We start from the raw sequence: 22,686 nt of genomic DNA on the forward strand, positions 1-22,686 counted from the left end.
TGTCCCAGAGGCAGGGCAGGAGCTGTGGGGAGGGGCCCTGAGGGCTGTTTCTGTGGGGTGGGTGAGGGGTTTGTGCCTTTGGCCGAGCTGGCCACCCTCCCTTGGGAGCTGCAGATACACATGTCCTTAACACACGGCTTGTGCATCCTTAGCTGCTCTCAGATACTCTGCTGAACGTCTTCTTGGCCATCGCCGTGGACAACCTGGCCAACGCTCAGGAGCTCACCAAGGTACGTTCCTGCTGCTCCTTTTCCTTCTCCTGTGGAGTGAGTGGGGGCAAAACCATTTAGGCTTTGGTTTAGGAAAATGCTTGAACCTGCTGGTCTTCCCAGGAACACCCACGCCTCAAGGATGGCTGTAACTCTTTCTCCATTTAAACTCCCCAGCTGTGTTTGCCATCAGTCAGACGGAGATAACCCTGATGTGCTGGATGGGACCTGGTGTGGGGAGTGTTATCCTGAGCACTCTGGAGATGTGGAGGGGGAAGCATTTTCCAGTGGTGTCAATATTTATTCCCCATCTGCCTCCAGGGCAGCAGATGTGATTTAGGATGCAATTTGGGCTGGTGTTTTGTTGCTTTTAAGACCATGCTGGGGAATATTTGGGGGACACTAAATTGTCGGGGCACCATCTGGATAATGGTGAGTAGGAGAGAGCTGCTGCAAGGGTTGTTGCCGCTCCTTGGAGCAGACCAGTGATCCTGTGGTGCACAGATTTTTGTGGGGCCTGTGCTATAACTCACATCCCTGGGGCTCACCACGCTGGTGTAAATCTGACCTGAAACAGGGTGTGGTGCTAGTTTGACTGAGGGGTGTGTACAGGGGTCCTCCCACGGTGCGTGGGTGCGGGTGGCACTTCCAGGGGCTGGTGCGAGGCATGGGAGAGCCCCACGGGTACCAGCAGCATCAATTAAGAGAGCGCTGAGTTTTTGAAAAGGCTGAATGCTCGCTAATGACTCCTAATGACATTCTTTGCTCCGGAGACACAACCACACTCATTAAAGCAATCCGATCTCCGACGGGGTCGTTCATGGATGCCTTACCTCCCGCTCTGTTTGGGGGATGCCTGTCTGGCCCCTGTGGCTGTGAAGAAGGGAGGGCTGAGCTGGTCTGCGCTGTCTGGGATTGTCCCACCATGCTCAGCCCTGCTCTTGCCTGCAGTGGGGTGGGTTCACTTATTTAAGCAGCGCTGATGCCTTGGGGAAGATTTGGTGGGGCACCTGCATCCCCACAGCACAAGGGAAATCAAGTGTCTGTGCAAGTGATGCCTTAAGATTTTAACCTTCATATTTTTCAAACCCTGTGTTGCTCACTGCATAACTCTGAACTCCATATAAAGTGTTGGTTAACTAACAGTTAGCTAGTTTGTCAGACAAACCAATCCCTCGAGGCCTGAAACTCAAGGACACCCTAGTGCCTCAGGCCCTGAAAAGTATAAACAAAAGTGAATTATGGGGGAGCAAACTGGGGGAATATGACTTCATTACCTGAAGCCTCAACTGGAAGATTAACCCCTGATATGTAAACGGACCAAACTTAAAATTGTCTGAAAAACTCCTGACCACTGTCCATCTTGGGTGTAGCCCCTCTGTGAGGTTTCTGACTGCCCAAGGTGTACCTGTTGAAGGCCTTCAATAAATACCCACTTTTATTCTCTTAATCTTGTCTAGCCTCTGTTCTAGGTAGCCACTCCAAGGTATCAGAAGTACAAGTCCCCCTCAATCCCTCAAGCCTTGGCATCAAGGGTTGCCCTGCACATCCTTCACTGCTCCCCATGGCTGAGCTTTCCCTCGGGACCCTGACACCCCACTGAGCAATGCCCCTCTTTTCTCCCCAGGATGAGCAGGAGGAAGAGGAGGCCTTTAACCAGAAGCACGCCCTTCAGAAAGCCAAAGAAGTCAGCCCCATGTCTGCCCCAAACATGCCTGCTATCGAGTGAGTGACTCCCCAACACCGCCCCGGTGACCCCCCGAGCCCAGCCAGGCTTGGAAGGGCACACAGCTGCAGCAGAGCCTGGCACGGCTGGTTGGGAGGGCTGCCAGCAAGGAAGAGGGGTCCCCACATCGGGTGACTCCCTCTCTGGGCATCTTCCTGAGGATGGGTGGAGGTCTGGAAGTGTGCTCCCCATGAGCAGCAGTGCTTTTAGAGAGGTGACAGCGTGGGCAACAGCTCTCCAGGGAGGTCCTGAAACTGCCAACCTCTGCACCGAGCTGCAGCCTCAGTGCTTGGGCATAGCAAAAATATGCTAAAAGAGGCTTTCTGCCCCAAATATAGAGCTCAAGCACTCAGGGCTGGTGGTAGGAGGCTGGGGAGGAGGAAGGTATCTCAAGTTATTCTTGAGGAGGGGTGATATTTGTTCCTGGGGAGTGTTTCTTCATGGCAGAGCTGCAGGAGAGCAGCCAGGGCTGGGGGAGAAGGGAGCAGTGGTGTCACAAATCTCCCTCGGGCTCCTTCCTTGGGAGGGAATGCAGTTAGGAAAGATGGAGCAGGTTTGTGAAACCATGTTTGATTGTACAAAAATTTGATTTGGGTGAGAAAAAATAAGCCCCAAACCACATAAACCTCCAGCATGGTGTTAAGAAGCCTTGTCTCTGCATTTCAGCAGGAGAAAATCCTGGTTTTTTCCTTCCTAGCTGCCTTTTTCTCTTTATTTTGCGGTGTCATATGGTCTAAATCACATAAAACTTTCAAAGTCAACATTGGAACGAGGCGTTTTGATTTGTTTCCCAAAACAGTACATTTCAGTACAGCTGAAGGGATTATTTTTTTTTTTCCTCTTCTTCTTTTTTTTTCCTTTTTTCTTTTTTTTTTTTTAATAGAATCCCTTCCCAGGGAATTTTAGGTTTCGTTATGCTTTGAAACCCGGCCAAGCTTGTGCACGGCAGAATCTCTTGCAGATTTTGCTGAGAGAAACTGCTGTCTTCAGGCGAGCGCTGATCTGGGGGGGTCAGAGGCAGCCTTGGGAACGGCCCCCTCCCTGCTTTGGCACTGGTGGGATGCTGTGGTCCTGCATCCTGCATGGTTTTAGGGCCCGCAGGAATGGGGGAGCTTGTAAGACCTGCCTGATCCCCCAGCAGCCCCAGATTTCACCCTGGATTGGGGCTGATGGGATGTTCATGATAAATCCGTGTCTGCCCAAGTGCTAGGGGCGCTTAGGGGAGAGATGGTGGAGTCTGCGTGTTGGCTCTGTTTCTGGATACCAGTGGGAACGTGTTGAATAAAGTGAAGGAAAAGAGAGCTTTAGGCTGCAGGAGAGGCTGAGGAATGGGCAGATAGGGGAGAGGAAGAGGGGGAGATGGAATATATTAGGGCAGTAAAGGATTTGCCCACACTGCACATCCCTGATAGAGCTCTTGAGTCATTGTCAGATAGAGCTGGTCGGAAAAACAGATCTTTTCAACCTCTCCTTGTTGTTCTGGTGGCACTGAACGGGGAGGGATTGATATTCACGGGGAGGGACTGATATTCACAGGGCTTTCTTCCATCTCCTCCCACTCACCGGGATGGATTGGGGTCAGGCCCGGGCAGTGCCGTGCCACGGTTTGGGCTCCATGGCACAGTCAGCCTCAGCTTTGGTGTGCCTTTGGTGAGGCTGAGCTTGTGGAGGGACGGCGGGGACAACGCAGCGGTGGCCAAGGCAGAGCAGAGCCGGCACAGAGGGGAGTCCGGGAGCTCAGAGCCGGCACAGAGGGGAGGCCAGAGCTCAGAGTTGGCACAGAGGGGAGGCCAGAGCTCAGAGCCGGCACAGAGGGGAGGCCAGAGCTCAGAGCTGGCACAGGAGGCAGGCTGGGAGCTCAGAGTTGGCACAGAGGGGAGGCCAGGAGCTCAGAGCCGGCACAGGAGGCAGGCTGGGAGCTCAGAGCCGGCACAGAGGGGAGGCCAGAGCTCAGAGCTGGCACAGGAGGGAGGCCAGAGCTCAGAGCTGGCACAGGAGGCAGGCTGGGAGCTCAGAGTTGGCACAGAGGGGAGGCCAGGAGCTCAGAGCCGGCACAGGAGGCAGGCTGGGAGCTCAGAGCCGGCACAGGAGGCAGGCTGGGAGCTCAGAGCCGGCACAGGAGGCAGGCTGGGAGCTCAGAGCCGGCACAGGAGGCAGGCTGGGAGCTCAGAGCCGGCACAGGAGGGAGGCCACAGCTCAGAGCTGGCACAGGAGGCAGGCTGGGAGCTCAGAGTTGGCACAGAGGGGATGCCCGGAGCTCAGAGCCGGCACAGAGGGGAGGCCCGGAGCTCAGAGCCGGCACAGGAGGCAGGCCGGGAGCTCAGAGTGGCACAGGAGGCAGGCCGGGAGCTCAGAGCCGGCACAGAGGGGAGGCCGGGAGCTCAGAGTGGCACAGGAGGCAGGCCGGGAGCTCAGAGCCGGCACAGAGGGGAGGCCCGGAGCTCAGAGCTGGCACAGGAGGGAGGCCGGGAGCTCAGAGCCGGCACAGACAGGAGGCCACAGCTCAGAGCCGGCACAGGAGGCAGGCCGGGAGCTCAGAGTGGCACAGGAGGCAGGCTGGGAGCTCAGAGTGGCACAGGAGGCAGGCTGGGAGCTCAGAGTGGCACAGGAGGCAGGCCGGGAGCTCAGAGTGGCACAGGAGGCAGGCCGGGAGCTCAGAGCCGGGCCCTGCCTTCGGCTGTGCGTGGACACGGATTCCCATTTCCCGTTTCCACGCGGCCTGGCGTGGGTGCCCTGCCTGTGCAGGGATGGATGGGTGCTCCCATGTGTCCAGGGATGCTGTGGGTGGCTGTGGTGCCCGTCGGGGCTCTGTGTTTGTACCTGGGTGCAGGTGGCTCACTAGATGGGCGCTGGCAGGTGCCGCTGCCGGGTGTGCTGTGTGGATGTGTCCGGAGGCTCAGCCGCTCGCCGTGGGTGTTGCCTGCAGCTCCAGCCCTGCCTCCAGCCTGGCACTGTGCCCTTCCCATGCCCCGTGGAGACCGTAATCATCGGTGTGACTGGAGCACCAGTCCTGTGAGAGGAGCTGGGAGGATTGAGGTTGTTAAGCCTGGAGACCTTAGAGCACCTTGAGAGGGACTTTGGACAAGGTGTTTTTTGACAAGGGACAGGACAAGGGGGAATGTCTTCACACTGTTAGGAAGTGGGCACAACAGCAAGCCTGCCAGAGCTCAAGAGTTTGGACAGTGCTCTCAGGCACATGGTGGGATTCTTGGGGTTGTCCTGTGCAGGGCCAGGAGCTGGATTCAGTGAACCTTGTGAGTCCCTTCAAACTCAGGATGTTCTGTGCTTGTATGATTGCGTATCTCAGGACCGTGTTCTTGGAGCTGTGTATATCTGAATCTTTTCTATGCTGACACAAAGGTTGAAGCCTGGAATCTCTCCAGCTGCCAACGTGTGTGAAGGACGCTGCCAGCCCTGTTAAAATGCTCTGTGTGGGCTGCTCAGGTGACAGGAGCTCTGTGGCACCTCAACCTGGCCTTGTGCCTTTTGTTTGCTGGGGAACTTCACGTTCCCAGGGCAGCACCAGTTCTTGGTGATGGCTCTGAGCGGCTCAGGGCTGGCCTGGTGCATTGCTTCCTCTTCCCAATTGCCACATGTTTCTCGGGAGAAGTGAGTTTGAGCAGTCTGAGACAGCTGTTAAACACCCGAGGATGTCTCAGAGCTTCTGAGGGACTGGCGCCTGCACTGCTCTCCGAGTGCATGGTGTGGGGAAGGCTCCCAGAGTGTCAGCGTGGGCAGCCCGTGCCCGGCGTGCCCGTGGATGTGCAGGGCCAGGATGAGGCTGCCGCGCTGCCCGGCTGCCCAGGGAGGGGGGACAGCTCTCTGCGCTGCCCACACGAGTTGTGAGGAGGGGATTGAACCCGTTTGTTTTTCCTCCGCAGAAGAGACAGGCGGAGGAGACACCACATGTCGATGTGGGAGCCACGCAGCAGCCACCTGTATGTGGGCGGCGGGGGCGCGTGTCCGTCTGTGGCTCCTGTGCTGTCTGTGCGTCCGCGGGGCCGGGGCACGCCCCGCTCCCCTCTGGCCTCTCTGGCAGGGGTGGGAGCGGGAATTCTTTGTGTGTGTGTGTGTGTGTGTGTGTGCGTCCGTGTGCCCCGTGCTCCCCTCGGCTGTGTGCCGATCCCCCGTATGCGGCGCCGTGCGGCCGGTGCCTGTTGCTCGCTGCCCGTGGGTGTGCCGTGGGGTGTGAGCAGTGCCCGTGCCCCTGTGTGCTCCTGGATGTTTCCCTGTGCCGCGGGGGTGTCGGGAAGGGCACGTCTGTCTTCTCCAGGGTGTTGTTTTACCATGCTGCAGAGGTTTTGTGGCATAGCCCAGAAGCCCAGTGCAGCTCCTTGCCCCTCAGACACTCAAAACCGCTGCTCCTCAAGCCTCAGGGCAGGCTTTCTACCCGGGATGTGCTGGGAGAGAGGCGAGGAAAGGTCCCTGGATGCAGCAGGAGGGCTTGGCCCGTATTTAAGGTGTCCCCAGGCAGTGACACAAGAGGAAGGAGGTCCCTGCCTGCCTGGGATAGGGCAAGCCAGGATGCTGGCTGCTCCCAGAAGCTTCAGGGCAGCAGCGAGGCTGCTGGGGCTGGTCATCCATCAGCCCGATGCTTTCTGAAGGGGCACGAGCACACCCTCAGCCCCATCTCCAGCCCCCCGGCAGCACCAGAGGGACGCTGACGGAGCCTTAGCACAGCCTGTAACCCTGGCAGTGGCACTCCCTGGGAGTCCCAGATGAAATCCAGCGTGGGGGACGGTGTGGGCAGCAGGAGTGGTGACCCCTGGCCGTCCCCCCGTTGCAGGCGGGAGCGTCGCCGGCGGCACCACATGTCGGTGTGGGAGCAGCGCACCAGCCAGCTGCGCCGGCACATGCAGATGTCCAGCCAGGAGGGCATCAACAAGGATGAGCCGCCCCTCATCAACCCCCACGCCAGCATCTTCCGCAGGAGGAGACCCGGGGAGGGCGTCACCCTGGAGAAATGCGCTGAGGAGCAGGGCAAGGGCGAGCGGCCCGAGGGGCCCGAGCAGCCGCTCCCAGGGGCCAACCCCGGCGGCGGCGAGGACAGGACATCCCCCCGGGCCAAGCGGGACAAGGACGCGTGGCAGCAGAAATCCTGCCATGGGAACTGTGAGCCAGGAGAACAAGACGGGGCAGGAGGCAGCGTGGAGGACAGGGCCAGGATGAGGCAGAGCCAGCGGCGCAGCCGGCACCGCAGGGCCCGCATGGAGGGGAAGGACACGGCTGGCATCCTGGGCAGCCGCTCGGCCAGCCAGGAGATGGGGCTGGAGGAGGCCAGCGCCGCCGAGGGGGCACAGGACGGGGACCGGCGCGGGGACATGGCTGCAGCAGAGGCGCTCATTCCTCCGGGGGAGCCGGACGCCAGCGGGGACTCCATCAGGTTGGTGCCTGCAGAGGGCATCCTGCCATCCCCACGGCTCCTCATATTCTCATCTCCCATCCCCGTATCTTCTCACACCTCTTCTTGTCCCCTGTCCCTACTGCAGGACAAACGGGGTCCCTGCAGGTGACGCCGATCTGATGGGGAGCGGCAGGAAGGGCAGCCCGGCCCGCGGCGCTCCCGAGCTGTCCCAGGGGAAGACGGGCAACCTGACGGAGCCGGACTGCAGCAGCCCGGACACGAGCGAGCAGGCGCTGCTGGAGCCCAGCCGCACCGTGAGCCGCAGCGAGCCCGACCTCTCCTCCCTCACCCCCAACACCGAGAAGGCCACCGAGAGCACGGCCATCATGATCGATGTCCACGACTCCGCTGTGGTACAGAGTGAGGACCCGTCTCTCTTTCCTGAGCCCCTCTCCCGGCCCTCGGGGACCCTGCGGGGATGGAGAGCCGCTTGTGTGGCTTTTCCTGCCCACATCCATCATCTGGGGGGGATCTCCTTGCTGCTCCTTGCAGTGCCTCCCTGCAGAACCCCAGTTTTGCAGAGACCCCCATGTGCCCTGGGGCCCATGTCCCTTTCTCACCTCTTTCCATCCACCCCTTCATCTGATCCATCATTTCCCCTCCCTCTCTGCTTGGGCAAAACTCTTGTATTCCCTGTTTTTCCTGGAACATCTGTAGCCTCCGGCAGCTCGCTGTCACTCAAACCCCTTGGCAGCATCCTCGCTGTCAAGGTGAGCTGCTTTAAACAGTGTTATTAATTAACCAGCAAGGTGAAAAGTGGCCTTGTTAAACCCATTTCATCTGCTCCATCCAGCAGCTCGTGTGTTTTCTTCCTGCCTAGTCCCTGTCCCTGTGACAGCGCAGGGATTCAGAGCAGGAACGAGGGGGTGGCAGGGACAGCCCAGAGTGTTGTCTGGGTGCAAGGCCGGGCAAAGGCTCTCGCTTTCCTGCAGTTAGCAACAAGACAGACGGTGAAGCCAGCCCCTTAAAGGAGGCCGAGACCAAAGAGGATGAGGAAGAAATGGAGAAGAAGAAGAGGAAGAAGGAAAAGAGCGAGACGGGCAAAGCTATGGTGCCGCACAGCTCCATGTTCATCTTCAGCACCACCAACCCGTGAGATGTTTTTCACACCGGGGCTGGGGAGGGCTGCCAGGGGAGGGACCCCAGACATCACCAAAACCAGGGAATCCCTGTGAGAAGGGAGCTGAGCGTCTCCCAAACAGGCTTAATGAGCAGCCCCCAAGCCCCACATCGCTCTCCCTCAGTGGTAGCCACACTCATGGCTCTCTCTCCCAACTGATTGCTAAGCTGGGAATTTTTTATTCATTGTTTATTATATTTACTTGCAGTTTTCTGCTGCTCTGTAGCTCTTCCCCAGGTCCAGCAGCCTGGAAGAGTGAGCACCTCAGTTTCTTAGGGACTCTCCCTGCCTGGCTGTGGGGCTGAGACAGCTGAGAAGAGGGATGCCCCAAGCCCCAACACCCCGTGGGCTCCCTTCTTTTTGCTCCTCAGGCTTTGCTGCCCTGGGGTGGGCTTTGCATGTGGGCTGTGGCTGTGGCCTGCCAGGGGCTCACAGGTGGGGGGTGGGCTCTGTCCCTGCAGGGTGAGGAGGGCCTGCCACTACATCGTGAACCTGCGCTACTTCGAGATGTGCATCCTCCTGGTGATCGCCGCCAGCAGCATCGCCCTCGCCGCCGAGGACCCCGTCCTCACCAACTCCGACCGCAACAAAGTGATTGCAGCCCCCTCCCGCCCCCCTGCAGGGCAGGCAGAGCTCCTGGGGGGCCTCAGCTCTGCAGGGTCTGTGGGATCGGGTGGTGGCAGTTGCACTGTGCTGTGGAATCTGAGCTCTTCCCCGTCACCTTCCATGATGAACCATGGGAGTCGCCTGCAGCTTTCCACACGTGGGGTTTAGAGCCTGGGGAGAGACCAGGGTGCCTGGTCAGCTGTAAAGTAGCTTGACCTGAGGAGATACTGGTACAGGCACTTGTATGGGGCATGTGATCCTGGCTAGCAGCATCATTTCCAAGCCATTTGCATGGCGAGTGATTCCCTCCTGCCTGCACAGGCTGGGTTTGGGGCTGCCCTGAGCTCTTAGAGATGAGGCTGGGTTTGGGACAAGAAAACCAGCCTTGTGTTTGCCCCTGAGCCAGGCAAGCTGCTGTAGCTGGGTGTCTGGGTGGGCACGGCTTGCTCAGCAGCAGCTGCAGAGCAGCTGTGGCCTCTCTCTGCAGGTGCTGAGGTATTTCGACTACGTCTTCACTGGTGTCTTCACCTTCGAGATGGTGATCAAGGTGAGAACCCTGACAGGATGCAGCATCCCCGGGAAACAGTTTTGCACTTCTGGTCCTAAATTTAGATGGTGCAGACCTTAAAGTCTGGTTCTCAGCAGTGGTGATCCAGAGTGCTCAGCACCTCCTCTATCAGCCTCGAGGCTTGCACAAAATACAAACTCCCAGGACACTGGGATGTGTCTGTAGTGTCCCTGTCCCCCAGATTGTCCCTTCCACTTGATGTCTGAGCTGCTCATTCTCTGCTTGCTTCTCTGTCTGTATCTCCCCTCCAGATGATTGATCAGGGCTTGATCCTGCAGGATGGCTCCTACTTCCGAGACCTCTGGAACATCCTGGATTTCATCGTGGTGGTGGGAGCGCTGGTGGCCTTTGCCTTGGCGTAAGTGGCCCTTGTCCTTGCCAGCTCCCTGCCTTCCCTCAGCTGGGGTGGGAGAAGGATGCACACAAGGATGTGTGTTGTGGTTTCCTGATTCTGATTTCCTTTCGTATTTTATTTCTCTGGACCCTTCTGCTCTGCTTCTGGGACGGCTCCTGGCAGAGGCGTGTGGCTGCTCCAGAGATGTGTTTCTCTTTGTCAGAAGCTGGTGAGAAAGCAGGCAGGGAACAAGGCAAGGCAAGCTGGAGATGCTAGGAAGAAGTTGGTGGTGAAAGTGGATTTGAAACAGAGCAGAAGGGGCTGTTAGAGAGGGGGGAAATGGCGTAAAGGTGCCAGAGCTGGAGTTATACACCTGCTATGCATCTTGGGGTGCACAGAGACAGCAAAAGCAGCTGCCTGCCAGGTGGAGCTGCCCTCTGAACGTGTCTGTGCTGGAAATGGTAGCCCTGGCTGGTGACTTTTCCTCTGGTCTGAGGGGGACATTGCTCTGGAGCCCTGCAGGAATGGGGATGAGGCTGGTGAGCTTTGTGCCAGCATCCTCTGTGGCACCATGGAGAGGGCTGTGTGCTTGCCCTGCAGCCTCCCCACTGAGCTTTGCTTTGAGACTGGGTACTGGGATGTCCATGGTGCCTGTGCCATTTAGGGCAGGAGCACGCAGGGATGAGTTTCCTGCTGCTCTGACATCCCCTGTGCTGCTGGCTGGGGCAGGGGGTGCAGTGAGCAGGGATGTCTGCTGCCAGGGTGATGCTTGCGGGGAAGGGACACCCCTGGTCCCTGGGGCTATGCTGCCCCACTGGTGCCCAAGGAGGGAGAGGAGGAGAGGCTGAGGCTCCTTTGTCACGCTCTTGTTCTCTCTTTGTGCCTCTGACACGTGGCTGGTGACAGGGGAGGGCCTGGCAGCCACGCAGATGGGAGCCTTGGCCTTGTCCACAGCTCAGGTACCGTGCGGGGCTCTCGGGGTGGCCACCAGGTCCCTCGATGGATTACAGCCCATAATCCATCCTCCCATCTCACCCCAGACCGGGCAGCAGCTCCTCCCCCTGGTTCTCACCCACTTGTACCCCTGTGGCTCGCTGCTTGTGCCTTCCTCGCCCTCCTCACCCCATCCCTCGCCCGGTGCTTTCAGCCCCTGCTCTGCCCTTGGGAAGAGCATGGGAGAATTCAGCTCGCTCAGCACAGGGGTGGAGCAGCCCCTGGGCAGGGCAGGGGGCTGACTGCAGACCCCAGCATGGGGAAGGGGCTTGGGTCAGATGTGCTGGCAGGGAAAATGCTCTGAGGCTCTGGAAGGCCACACAGGCCAGCAGGAGGGTGAATCGAGCATCCCCAGGGTCTGGCTGATCCCTCCTCTGCCAGGACAGCCCCTCAGAGCAAGTCTGGCAGGGCTCAAGGACATCAGCGGCCTGAAGATGCACTGAGTGGTTTGAGGAAGAGGACAAGGGAGCCTTTTCCTCCCAAGGCAACTTCCATCAAGGATTTTGATGGCTGAAGGGGCGCAGGTTGTTGGCTCAGCCTGCTCCTGGGTGGAAGGGTGTCCTCACGGATGGGCAGTGATTGTTCACTGTCCCCTTGCCCTCACCCCACAAGGGTGGCACGATTGCTGCCTGGCCCCTGCAGCAGGCAGGACCCAGCACAGAGCATGTGGGGAAGCTGCCTGGCACCTTCCAGCCCTGCTTGCCCTCTGCCTGCCTCCACCCATCCTCTTGAGGGAAGGACGCTCCCTCTGGGCATGGGGCAGCTGAATTCTCCAGGGTGAACACCCCCATGGGTCATGGAGAAGGCCTTGGCACCTCCACACTCGTTTGCCACCAGCGCTGGTGTCTGCCGCTCTCTCTTGCAGTTGAGCTGCTTGTGCCATGGACGGGGGCTTTCCATCCTGTGAACCTGCAGGATTGTCTGTCTGCTCCGCCTCCAGCGAGGCTCCTTCTGGAGGAGATGAGCTCATGGCTTCGGGAGTGAGGGGAGCAGAGGCACCTCGGTGATTTCCATGGGTTCAGACATTGTAAAGCATTTATACAAACACCTGCCTGTCCCCCCTGCAGCCCAGCACCGCCACAGTTGCAGGAGCTGCAGGATATTCACCAGCTCTCCATGTCCCAGCCTGCTGCCCTCCCTCCCACCCTCCCTCCTGGTCTCCAGAGGAAACTCTGGTGGTGATGTTTTAATCTGTCTCCTTTTCTTCTCCCTCCGTAAACTCTTGGATGTGGGGCTGGGGGAGCATTCTCCTTCTCCTTCTCCTTCTCCTTCTCCTTCTCCTTCTCCTTCTCCTTCTCCTTCTCCTTCTCCTTCTCCTTCTCCTTCTCCTTCTCCTTCTCCTTCTCCTTCTCCTTCTCCTTCTCCTTCTCCTTCTCCTTCTCCTTCTCCTTCTCCTTCTCCTTCTCCTTCTCCTTCTCCTTCTCCTTCTCCTTCTCCTTCTCCTTCTCCTTCTCCTTCTCCTTCTCCTTCTCCTTCTCCTTCTCCTTCTCCTTCTCCTTCTCCTTCTCCTTCTCCTTCTCCTTCTCCTTCTCCTTCTCCTTCTCCTTCTCCTTCTCCTTCTCCTTCTCCTTCTCCTTCTCCTCTTCTCCTCCATGGTGCTGGGTGGGAACAGCAATACCCACGGAGCAGCTCTGGGGGTTACCTGGATGAGAGCAGCTGGTGACCGAGGCCAGCACTTCCCAGTAGGAATGCTGGGATGTGCCATGGAGGTTTTCTGCCCCTTTTCCCTCCCCTCTGCACTCTGGTTTTCCCACAGGGGTCCTGCATGGCCGTGGGCACAGCAGGAGGGCCTTGAGCTGGTTCAGCAGTGCCACCATCACTCCCAGACTGTCCATGCCACATCCAAATCCCTGATAACCAAGTGTCCACCCACCCACAGAGCCTCTTTGTGTGCCCACTGCTCCCTCGGAGCCCACAGATGCTGAGGGAGAGGCTGTCTCCATTCATCCGTAGCTCTCCTCATGGAAAGCTAATACATCATACACAGCCTAAATAAACAGCTGTAGCTCTCCAAAGAGCTCAAATTAAATTAGCTGAAATAACCAGAACCACAACTAAAGACCCTGCTCACCTTTGCCTCACTCTGAGGAGGCATTTCACAGGAGTTCTGCAGAGCTGTCCAGGGGTGGTGGAGAGGTTGGTGGAGAGGCTGAGTGGTCAGTGTGGAGCCCTTGGTGTGCAAGGGCCAATTACCCAGCAGACGGGCCTCTTTCCTTGCAGCATCTCCTCGTGCCCATTGGCACCAGGGCCTGGAAGCAAGAAAGACCCCTCTAGGTACTGCCAAATAATCTGCTGTGGGGCAGGTCAGGACAGAGATCCCACCACAGAAGTGCTGCAAAGTTAAATTGTCACCTTTTCAGATGGACCAACACACAGCCAGAGGCTGGTTTTGTGTTTCAGGAAATATTTTAATTGCAGGCTTTGCCCCTGGTGCTGAGCACTCTGTGCACATGGCAGGGACTTGGCTCAAACAAGGGCAGAGGTTTGGTTAAAACCAGGGACCTTGGAACTCACCTTGGCTTGTCCAGTCGAGTGTCCTGCTGGTGTGCAGGAGATCCTGCATTGCAGCTCAGGCTCAGTGGAGCTCTCAATAGAGGTGATTTAGCAGAATTTGGATGGGAGCTCTTGTGCCCTGCATGTAGGTTCCCTTGGAGGCACCTGCCTTTGGCTCACTGACCCCCACAACTCCTGGCTAAGGAGGACCGTGTGCCTTGCTGCTGTTGCCCACTGTCCCACTCCATGCAGGTTCCTCTTGCAGCAGGGCTTTCTCTATGTGCCCCACACCCAAAACCTCCAGCAGGGAGGGCAGGAGGGGCTTCTAGATGAGTCCCTCCCTGGAGATGTGCTCATGCTGAAGGGTACAACATGGTCTACTCACCGTGCCTTTCACCCGAGGTCTGGGGTGGTGGGCAGCTGCTGCAGGGTCCCCATGCAGCTCCCCTGACACTTTTCTTACCTTCCTTCTCTCTTTCTTTCCCGTCTCTCTGCTGGTGCTGCTTGCTGGCTGCTGGGCTGGATCGCCGACAGGAATGCCTTGGGGTAACTATGGCGTTCGAGGTCTTGTGGGGGGCTGCTCCCGGGAGTGCAGGGGGTGGGTGCAGGTGGGTGTCAGCCTGTCCAACACCTGGGCTGACCCTTAGCTGTGCTTCCAGGGACTGCAGCACGCTGCTCTGCAGGCAGTCCTGAGGGCTGGGGGGAACCCCCTGGGCAGGTGTCAGGCACTGCAGTTGGGGTGTCCAGCTTGCACCAGCTGAGTGCTGCCCTCAAACCCTCACCCCAGCCCTCAGGCAGATGCCCCAGGCCCTTATCCAGGCCCTATTTCTGAGCAAAACAGGAGCAAAGTGAGTCCTAGGTCTGTCTGTACAGTTGCTTCCCATGCATGTGAGGGCTGTGCTCCTAGGGAGGACTATTAATTAGTGGTTTTGTTTACATCTCATAATGATTAAGCCCATTATTGTACTCCCTGTTGCATTAACCCTTGCCAAGGAGCTGTGTAATTGGGAGCATCTGTTGTTGCTAGTAATTTCCTTGACGTTTTCCAAGGGTGCCTGGTGGATCCAAGCTGTGTCACCTTCACCAGGACCTCTGCTCCACCCTGAGATCCAGTCTGTAGTTAAAAGACTAGAAACGCCCTGGTATTGTGGTTGGGGAATAGTCATCATATTCAAGAAATGAGGGTCATGAAGAGGCTTTTCTAAGGAATTCTGCTGGTAAGCTCTGCCTCCCTCAGCTGACTTGGGGTGAAGGCAAGAGTGGCCCTGATCTGGAGAGACCTTAGAGACCCTCCAAGGCTCCAACCTGTGCCTTGGGCAGGGACACCTTCCACTAGACCAGGTTGTTCATCGAACTTTGCCTGGAACACTTCCAGGGGTGGGCCACCCACAGTTACCCTGGCAATGCAGACCCCATTGAGTGAACCTCCTGCACTTTATTCTGAATTTCTTGCAACTGATAGTAAACAATTGGCAGTAGTGGTGGCCCTGTGCAAAGCCCCATTCACAGACAGCGTGTGCCTGAAGGAGGGAGGCAAACCTCCTTGTGCTGCCTGCGCCCTGCAAACCTCCTGGCACTGTCTGCCCTAGCCCTGGCACTGCTTCCCACAGTGAGGGGTTTGTTAAGATCACTGGAAGGGTGCTGATCCCTGGAAAGGGAGGATTGCCTTGTTTTCCATCCCTGTCAGCACACGTGTTGGAGGAGCCGCGTTTAGGTGGGCTGAGCGCTCAGCGGTGTTTGTGTCCCTCCTGTTCCCATCTTCACACGTGCTGGGAGGGTGCTGTCAGCAGTTCAGCTCCCCATGGCACCCAGGTCTACAAGGTTGTGGTCTCTCTGTTCCATTTTTGGGTGCGTGTTCCTCCCTCTGACGTGGCAGGACCAACAAGGGCCGGGATATCAAGACCATCAAGTCTCTGCGTGTGCTGCGGGTCTTGAGGCCGCTGAAAACCATCAAGAGACTGCCCAAGCTGAAGGTAACGAGCTCCACCTCCTGCTGTACATCCTCTTCTCCTCTTCCCTGGAAGCAGGGACCACCACAGTGATTTGCTCGTGAGCAATAAACAAGTTGTTTTCAAAGCTTTTGGGGTGTTTTAGGAACCCCATCTGCAGCCACAGCACCCTTCAGGCTGCTTTGTGTCTGGGAGCGCCAGTGAGATTTTAAAAGGAAGCCTGGACCACTGCAAGGTGTCCAGAGGTAGTTCCTCTGCCAGGGAAAGTGGGGCTTGAGTGGACAAAATGGAGCAAAGCCTGGATGTTCTCCTGAAAAATAGGCTGCCCTGGTTTTGGAGAGCTCAAATCTCTTTCCAAAGTTTTTGATCTTTCCCACCAGAGCTGGTTGCAAACAGCTTCAGGTTTTGTGTGCTGTGCTGTCATGCTGTTGCACTGGAGAGGGATTTCCCATCTCAATAATGGGATTATTTCTGCATCACAGGTAGGATTATGAATTTCCCTACCTTGCCTGATGGGGTACAGAGCCAAAAAAGAGTATGAAACTGAGGAAGACCTTTTTTTTAACTTGTGAGTGGTTTAGCTGATTGATGAGACCCAGAGTGGCACCCCAGAAACATGGGGTTTGACCCCAGCTCTTCTTCCTGATCACTGCATGGAGTCAGCCTGTGTCAGTTCATTTCTGGAAGTGCCTGTCTCCATCATGAAACAGGGATAAGGACAATCCCCTCATGAAGTGCTGTGAGAACCAGGGCTGAGAGCACTAAGGAACGTGCTGGCAGGCAGAGGTATTTGCTCTGCCTTGTTATTTGGGGTGATGTGAAATGATGGAGTGTTCACTAATTAGTCTTGAGTGCTGTTAATTGCATCATTAGGATGGTCTCGTGTCTGCTCCCCTGGTTGCAGAGAACACTGAGGATACAAATATCCATCCCTGGTGCTGTCTGAGGGGCTGCATGATGCCTCCACGTGTGCTGTGGGTACTTTGGGTGTTAATCTCCTTCACAAAACAGCTTTTGGCCTGGAAGAAGGCCCAGCTCTTTCCCTCTTTCCCCAGCAAGCAGCCTGGTCTTGGTCCTGCCCTTTGCCAGAGCTGTGGGTTCCCCAGGGTGAGCTCTGCCCTCCCTTCCAGGCCGTTTTTGACTGCGTCGTGACATCTCTGAAGAACGTCTTCAACATCCTCATTGTCTACAAGCTCTTCATGTTCATCTTCGCTGTCATCGCCGTGCAGCTCTTCAAGGGGAAGTTCTTCTACTGCACTGACAGCTCAAAGGACACGCAGAAGGACTGCATGTAGGTGCCCCCTGGAGTAGCTCTGGTGCTGCTGGCCCCTCTGGCAAGGGCAGGGCGCTGGGCCATGTCTGTGTGGTTCCCCATTAAGTCCTTGGCCATGACTTCCTCCTGGGGACAGCATGGGCTGAGCCCTGCCCCAGTGCTGTGGCCCATCCTTCTGTGGGGTGCAGAGCCCTTCATTTGCTCCTGTTCTTTCCTCCTTCTCTCTTCTGCCTTATTTTGCCCTTCTCTCTCTCCCCTTCTTTGTGGTGTCGTCCAGATTCTCCCCATGTCTCCCTGTGGGAGGAGAGGTGACTCCCGCACACACCCACGCTGCCCCCAGGGCTCAAACCCACCACCCCACACTCTGGCAACCCCACACCCCAAGGTCACTGCTCCCTCCCAACCTTGCAGAGGGAACTACGTGGACCACGAGAAGAACAAGATGGAGGTGAAGTGCCGGGAGTGGAAGCGGCACGAGTTTCACTATGACAATATCATCTGGGCTCTGCTCACCCTGTTCACCGTGTCCACCGGCGAGGGGTGGCCTCAGTGAGTATTCTGCTTGGCCTGTCCCCTCCAATAGGGCTGGTCACATCCCTCTTGGACTGGTCAGGTTACACCCAGTGGGACTGAGACAGGAGCTGCTGGGCAGGGAGGCAGAGAGAATAGTAAATTTTACCAGCACAGAAGAGCTTTTAGCCCCTCTGTGAGGCTGGGGTCGTGGCTTCTTCCTTAGGGAATGAATGGTGGATAATCCCTTTGCTGCATGGCCCAGAGATATATTTTAGGTCAATGTTAGGGATAACAGCAGGACTGGACCTCTCTAAATGCTCATGTGAGTTTGGGCAATATTTTTCCCTCTGTATGCAGAGCACAGGAAAATCCATTTTCTATCAGGGACGTGGCAAAGCACCATAAAACAAGCTGTAGCCATTTAAAAGGGTCATCCTTGAATGCAGATTAGGACAGAGCTTTACCTTTTCCTTACACAAGAGTGGACAGACAGGGCTGGGTCCCACTGGAAGTGATGGATGTATCCCTGGTTGCTTTTCCTCACCTCTCTGCCCACAGGGTGCTGCAGCACTCGGTGGATGTGACGGAGGAGGACCGCGGGCCCAGCCGCAGCAACCGCATGGAGATGTCCATTTTTTATGTCGTCTACTTTGTGGTCTTCCCTTTCTTCTTCGTCAACATCTTTGTGGCTCTCATCATCATCACATTCCAAGAGCAAGGGGACAAAATGATGGAGGAGTGCAGCCTGGAGAAGAACGAGGTATGGTCTGGGGAGGGGGAATGAGGACGTTTTCACGGGGTTTTTGGCAATTTGGGAGCTTGGAACCCCCTTGCTGTTGGAAAGGTGAGAAACCCCCGAGCCAGCTGCCTTCCCAGACCATGAAGGAAAGAATCATGGCAGCCACCACCTCCCAGGTGGAGTCTGATGGGCGTTCCTTTGTTGCAGAGGGCCTGCATTGACTTTGCCATCAGCGCCAAGCCCCTGACGCGGTACATGCCCCAGAACAGGCACACCTTCCAGTACCGCGTGTGGCACTTTGTGGTGTCGCCGTCCTTCGAGTACACCATCATGGCCATGATAGCGCTCAACACCGTGGTGCTCATGATGAAGGTGAGCTGGTGCTCAGAGCGAGGCTGTCCTCTTTGCTTGGAGCAGTAGGATCAGTCAGGGTGGGAGCAGAGGGTGTTTTGGTTGTGGAGATGCTTTGTGGCGGTGCCTGTGTGGGAATTCCCTCGGCACATCCACGTGAAACCACACAGGACCCGAACTGGGGGTGGCACCGTTTCTAGAAGAAATGACCCAAATTATTTCGACCTCTTAACTACTGCAGGCAGATCTGGATTTCCTCTGTGCTCCCTTTTAGAAGAAGTGGCATTCTGTCCTGGGAGAGGGGTGGAGAGAGTAAGGAGGAGATGCTCTCGATGCCCCCAGGGCAAGGAACATGGCCCACCACAGGCCTGTCCTGAGGGTGGGGTGGAGAAAAGAAGGAATTCTTGAGGCAGCCAGGGCAGCAAACCTAAGCCACATCGGGTCTGTGCTGGGACAGTCATTGGCAAGAGGCTGGCAGGCCCCCTCCTGGCTAGTGCTGTCTCTGTTTCCATCAGTACTATTCTGCTCCATACACCTACGAGCTGGCCCTGAAGTACCTGAACATCGCCTTCACCATGGTGTTCTCCTTGGAGTGTGTGCTCAAGATCATCGCTTTTGGCTTCCTGGTGAGTGCCTGCTCCTCTTCTTTATGAGGGTGTTGAGTTCTGGCAGTGCACAGATTACAGAGGGAAGGTGTTAATAGTGTGAGGTTGCTGCTAATTATTTTGGATACTGGCCTGAGAGCTGCTGCTTTTGGGCTGGAATCCTTTGGTTCTCATTGCACTTCCCAGTGCTGGATGCTGCTGGGGGAAGCCACGCTGCTGCTTTACTTGCCTTGTGCTCTGTGCCTGGACCATGCACGTTCTGTGCTGCTGCTCTGTTAGAGCCCACTGCTGCTGCACGTGCTGGTGGCTGTGCTCCCTTGTCCCCACAAGTCAGGAGGTGCTGGTGCTCTCCTGTCCTGGGGCTGGACCAGCTGGACCAGACCTGAGCAGCAGTGAGACCTCCCTGACTGATTCACAGTCCTCAAGCTCCCAGCTGCTCATTTGGGATCTGAAACCACGGATTGTTTTTTCTTCAGCTATTCTTTGCTGCTTATGGGAGACAAAGTCCACCATCAGGAGGGTTTCTAGCTACCCTCATTGGTTCCAGTAGCACCAATCATGGTTGTGTTTGGTCTTGTACCAGCTGCTGCACAAATAGTAGGGGCTGAGATGTGTCCAGGTGTCTGTGAGGAGGAGGACAGAGCAGCCTCCTGGCTGTGCGGGTCAACATGCTGAGCTGTTGCAGCCTGACCTAGGCTGTGACTACTTTTCCTGCTCCCATTTGCCATGGCAGTCCGTTGGATGCATGAATCATCTCCCAGGAGAAGCTGCTTGCTGCAGACATGCCCAGGTCTGCCACTGTCTCAGACACAGGACGGTGTTCCGGACCGTGGCTGCATACAAATGGGCTGTGAGGGCTCCACCACTGTCCGTGGGCAGCCCTGGCCCATGGCCCAGCATCCTTCAGACCTGCCATCCCTGAGCTCAAACCCACGTTCCCTCTCTCCCTCTTTCTTTTGCAGAATTATTTCCGGGACACCTGGAACATCTTTGACTTCATCACGGTCATCGGCAGCATCACGGAGATCATCCTGACGGACACCAAGGTGAAGCAGGGGCTGGGAGCAGCGGGGTGTGGGTGGTGCTGGGGGCTCCCACCTCCCTCTGACCCTCTCATCCTCTCCCAGCTGGTGAACACCAGCAGCTTCAACATGAGCTTCCTGAAGCTTTTCCGGGCTGCTCGGCTCATCAAGCTGCTCCGCCAGGGTTACACCATCCGCATCCTGCTCTGGACATTCGTGCAGTCCTTCAAGGTCAGTCTCGTGTGCCCTGCCCTCTTCCCAGGCCACCAGAGATGTGGTGCTGGTCCCAAATATGGGCTGTTCCCAAGGCCTTGTAGGTGGGATGGATCAGCACAGCTCACCTGTGTGTTTTGCACTCCTCTGGGGCTGGACTTGTGATAGATGAGATGACTCATCTGCTTCTCTCACAGGCACTCCCCTACGTCTGCCTCCTGATTGCCATGCTCTTCTTCATCTACGCCATCATTGGGATGCAGGTGAGACAGACGTGTATGTGTGTGACCCTGTGGCACAGGCAGTGACACCAGCATGTCCCCAGCCTTGCACACAGGAGCGAGCCGTGTGCCTGCCTGTCATTGCTGCGCCCTCTCACAGTGCCAGGAAGGTGCCAAGGATGGAACAGCTTCTCTGGGAGCTGCAGGGCCACCTGCCCTGGGGAAACTGCCAGGGGTTCGTTCAGTCAAGCTCCACAGCTGCCTTCCCGACTGGTTCCTTTGGATGTGTGGCTTGGGGACTCAGCTGGGCGACTGCCACCCATCCTGTCCCTGTAGCTGTGCCACTGACGGTCTGTTTGGGTGCTCACGTTTAGGGCCCTGCCGTGACCTCCCAGCTGCTGGGGGCTCTGCAGAGCACGGGGAGGCTTCAGCCTGGCAGGCTCCAGCTGGTGAATAAGAGGCACGTGAGCTGAACCCCTGAGCTCCACGGGGCTGGCTCGCCTCTGCTGTGACTAAATCCCACGCTGGAGATGTGACACAGCGTCCTCGACGATGAGCACTGGGGATGTGGAGCTGCCCGATGAGCTGCCGCAGTACCCAGTGCCTGACAGGAGCTGATTTTGGGGTGACAGAGGCCCCTGGCTTGTGTTGTTCGGGATCTTCCAGTGCCGTGGCTGGTTTTTGCCGCCCTGTCCTACACACCTCGGCACTGGCTCCAGGTGTTCTCCTGAACAGCCACCATCTGACTCAGCCCCCCTCCCTGCTGGGTGGTAGTATTAGATTTTTTTAAAAAAAATTTTATTTTTTTTAACACCATTGTGAACAAATCCCCAAGCAGTAAAGTCTGTGGGCGTTATTTGAGCAAAATAGCTGGAGGCAGAAAATATTCCACAATTACACATTCCAAAAAACCTGTACAGGGAAAATATACTCTGCAGTTGGTGTATTTTTAGGTTCAGGGAAAGGGGAATAAATATTTAACAGTAATAACAGCACATTTTTCCAATTTGAGGCACTTTACGAATGTTCAGTATGTCTTACCACAGCCTTGGCTGAGGGTTGTTGTTAGAATATTGTCTGTACTTTGATCTTTGTTGCCTCTCTCGGCCCTGGGGGTGGTGGGGTCTGTCCCTCCCTCCCTGAGCCCTTTCCCACCCTGTTTGCAGTGCTGTGTCTGACCCCAGCATCACAGACCATTTCTCCACCAAGGGAAAAGCTCCTGGGAGCATCCAGGACTGTGACCCAGTGCCCACCAGGGTAGTGGGACTTTGTTGAGCATAGCTGGGGTCACTGGGTGCCATGCGGTGCTCAGGTGGCATCGAGGGATGGCTGTGCAATGGTTGGACTCAGCTGATCCCAGGCCCTCCATGCTCCCGTTTCCATGGTAGCTCAGCCTCTCGCAGCCTTTGCCACCCACAGCAAATCCCTGCCAAGGAGAGGAGAGGCTCCTTCCCCGATGGCTGCCTGGCACCAGCTCCTTGGCACGCTGGCTGTGCACCAGCCGGTGTTTGCTGGGGTGCTTTTCGTGCAGTCACAGAGTCAGAAAATGCTTTGGGTTAGAAGGGACTTTAAAGGCCACCCTGTCCAGCCCCGTGGTAGGAACACCTTCAGCTAGATCAGGTTGCTGAGAGCCCTGTCCAACCTGATCTGGAGTGTTTTCAAGGACAGCAGTGTGAACATGGAGCAGCTGCTTCCCTGGCTGAGGAGCCCTTGCCTGAAGAGCTGAGCCCTTTCCCTCCCTTCTGTAGGTTTTTGGCAATATCAAACTAGATGAGGAAAGCCACATTAACCGGCACAACAACTTCCGCAGCTTCCTGGGCTCCCTCATGCTCCTCTTCAGGTGAGCAGCCATGGGAGGTCTTCCTCTGCCTGCCAAAGCTGTGTTTAATTTGGGCAGGGGGTAGTGAGGGTTCTCCTGGGGGCATCCTGACTCCATCCCCTGCCACCACGAGCTGCTGACGGGGCTGTGTTGGGGACAGGAGTGCCACTGGAGAGGCATGGCAGGAGATCATGCTGTCCTGCCTGGAGGGCAAAGGCTGCGAGCCCGACACAACGGCCACGTCCGGGCAGAACGAGAACGAGCGCTGCGGCACCGACCTGGCCTACGTTTACTTTGTGTCCTTCATCTTCTTCTGCTCCTTCCTGGTGAGTTGCCTGCTCTGAGGATTCCCCTTTGCCAGCACCCCAGGCGTTGGGTCATCTTCCATCACCCTCCCTGCAATCACTTTTTCTTCTCTCTCCCTTGTCAGCACCCCAGGCGTTGGGTCATCTTCCATCACCCTCCCTGCAATCACTCTTTCATCCCTCTCCCTTCCCTTTGGTCTTTGTTGCCTCTCGTGGCCCTGGG

At 56.9% G+C, this 22,686-nt stretch overlaps 1 protein-coding gene across 1 annotated transcript in view; it reads left to right on the top strand.

Annotated features, from left to right (window-relative positions):
• Nucleotides 1–22,686, top strand: part of CACNA1E (calcium voltage-gated channel subunit alpha1 E) — a 130,907-nt gene that overhangs the window by 91,690 nt on the left and 16,531 nt on the right. The window contains exons 19-38 of the mRNA XM_063406612.1: nucleotides 163–230; nucleotides 1,837–1,934; nucleotides 5,817–5,873; nucleotides 6,722–7,318; nucleotides 7,425–7,699; nucleotides 8,272–8,431; nucleotides 8,921–9,050; nucleotides 9,553–9,612; nucleotides 9,885–9,991; nucleotides 15,330–15,426; nucleotides 16,533–16,693; nucleotides 17,087–17,224; nucleotides 17,747–17,948; nucleotides 18,135–18,299; nucleotides 18,794–18,904; nucleotides 19,846–19,929; nucleotides 20,011–20,136; nucleotides 20,316–20,381; nucleotides 22,088–22,179; nucleotides 22,319–22,484. Of these exons, the coding sequence (XP_063262682.1) occupies nucleotides 163–230; nucleotides 1,837–1,934; nucleotides 5,817–5,873; nucleotides 6,722–7,318; nucleotides 7,425–7,699; nucleotides 8,272–8,431; nucleotides 8,921–9,050; nucleotides 9,553–9,612; nucleotides 9,885–9,991; nucleotides 15,330–15,426; nucleotides 16,533–16,693; nucleotides 17,087–17,224; nucleotides 17,747–17,948; nucleotides 18,135–18,299; nucleotides 18,794–18,904; nucleotides 19,846–19,929; nucleotides 20,011–20,136; nucleotides 20,316–20,381; nucleotides 22,088–22,179; nucleotides 22,319–22,484 (2,960 nt within the window). The remainder of the gene's footprint in view (nucleotides 1–162; nucleotides 231–1,836; nucleotides 1,935–5,816; nucleotides 5,874–6,721; nucleotides 7,319–7,424; nucleotides 7,700–8,271; nucleotides 8,432–8,920; nucleotides 9,051–9,552; nucleotides 9,613–9,884; nucleotides 9,992–15,329; nucleotides 15,427–16,532; nucleotides 16,694–17,086; nucleotides 17,225–17,746; nucleotides 17,949–18,134; nucleotides 18,300–18,793; nucleotides 18,905–19,845; nucleotides 19,930–20,010; nucleotides 20,137–20,315; nucleotides 20,382–22,087; nucleotides 22,180–22,318; nucleotides 22,485–22,686) is intronic.

This window comes from Prinia subflava, chromosome 10, assembly GCF_021018805.1.
Source record: "Prinia subflava isolate CZ2003 ecotype Zambia chromosome 10, Cam_Psub_1.2, whole genome shotgun sequence".
Classification (NCBI taxonomy): domain Eukaryota; kingdom Metazoa; phylum Chordata; class Aves; order Passeriformes; family Cisticolidae; genus Prinia; species Prinia subflava.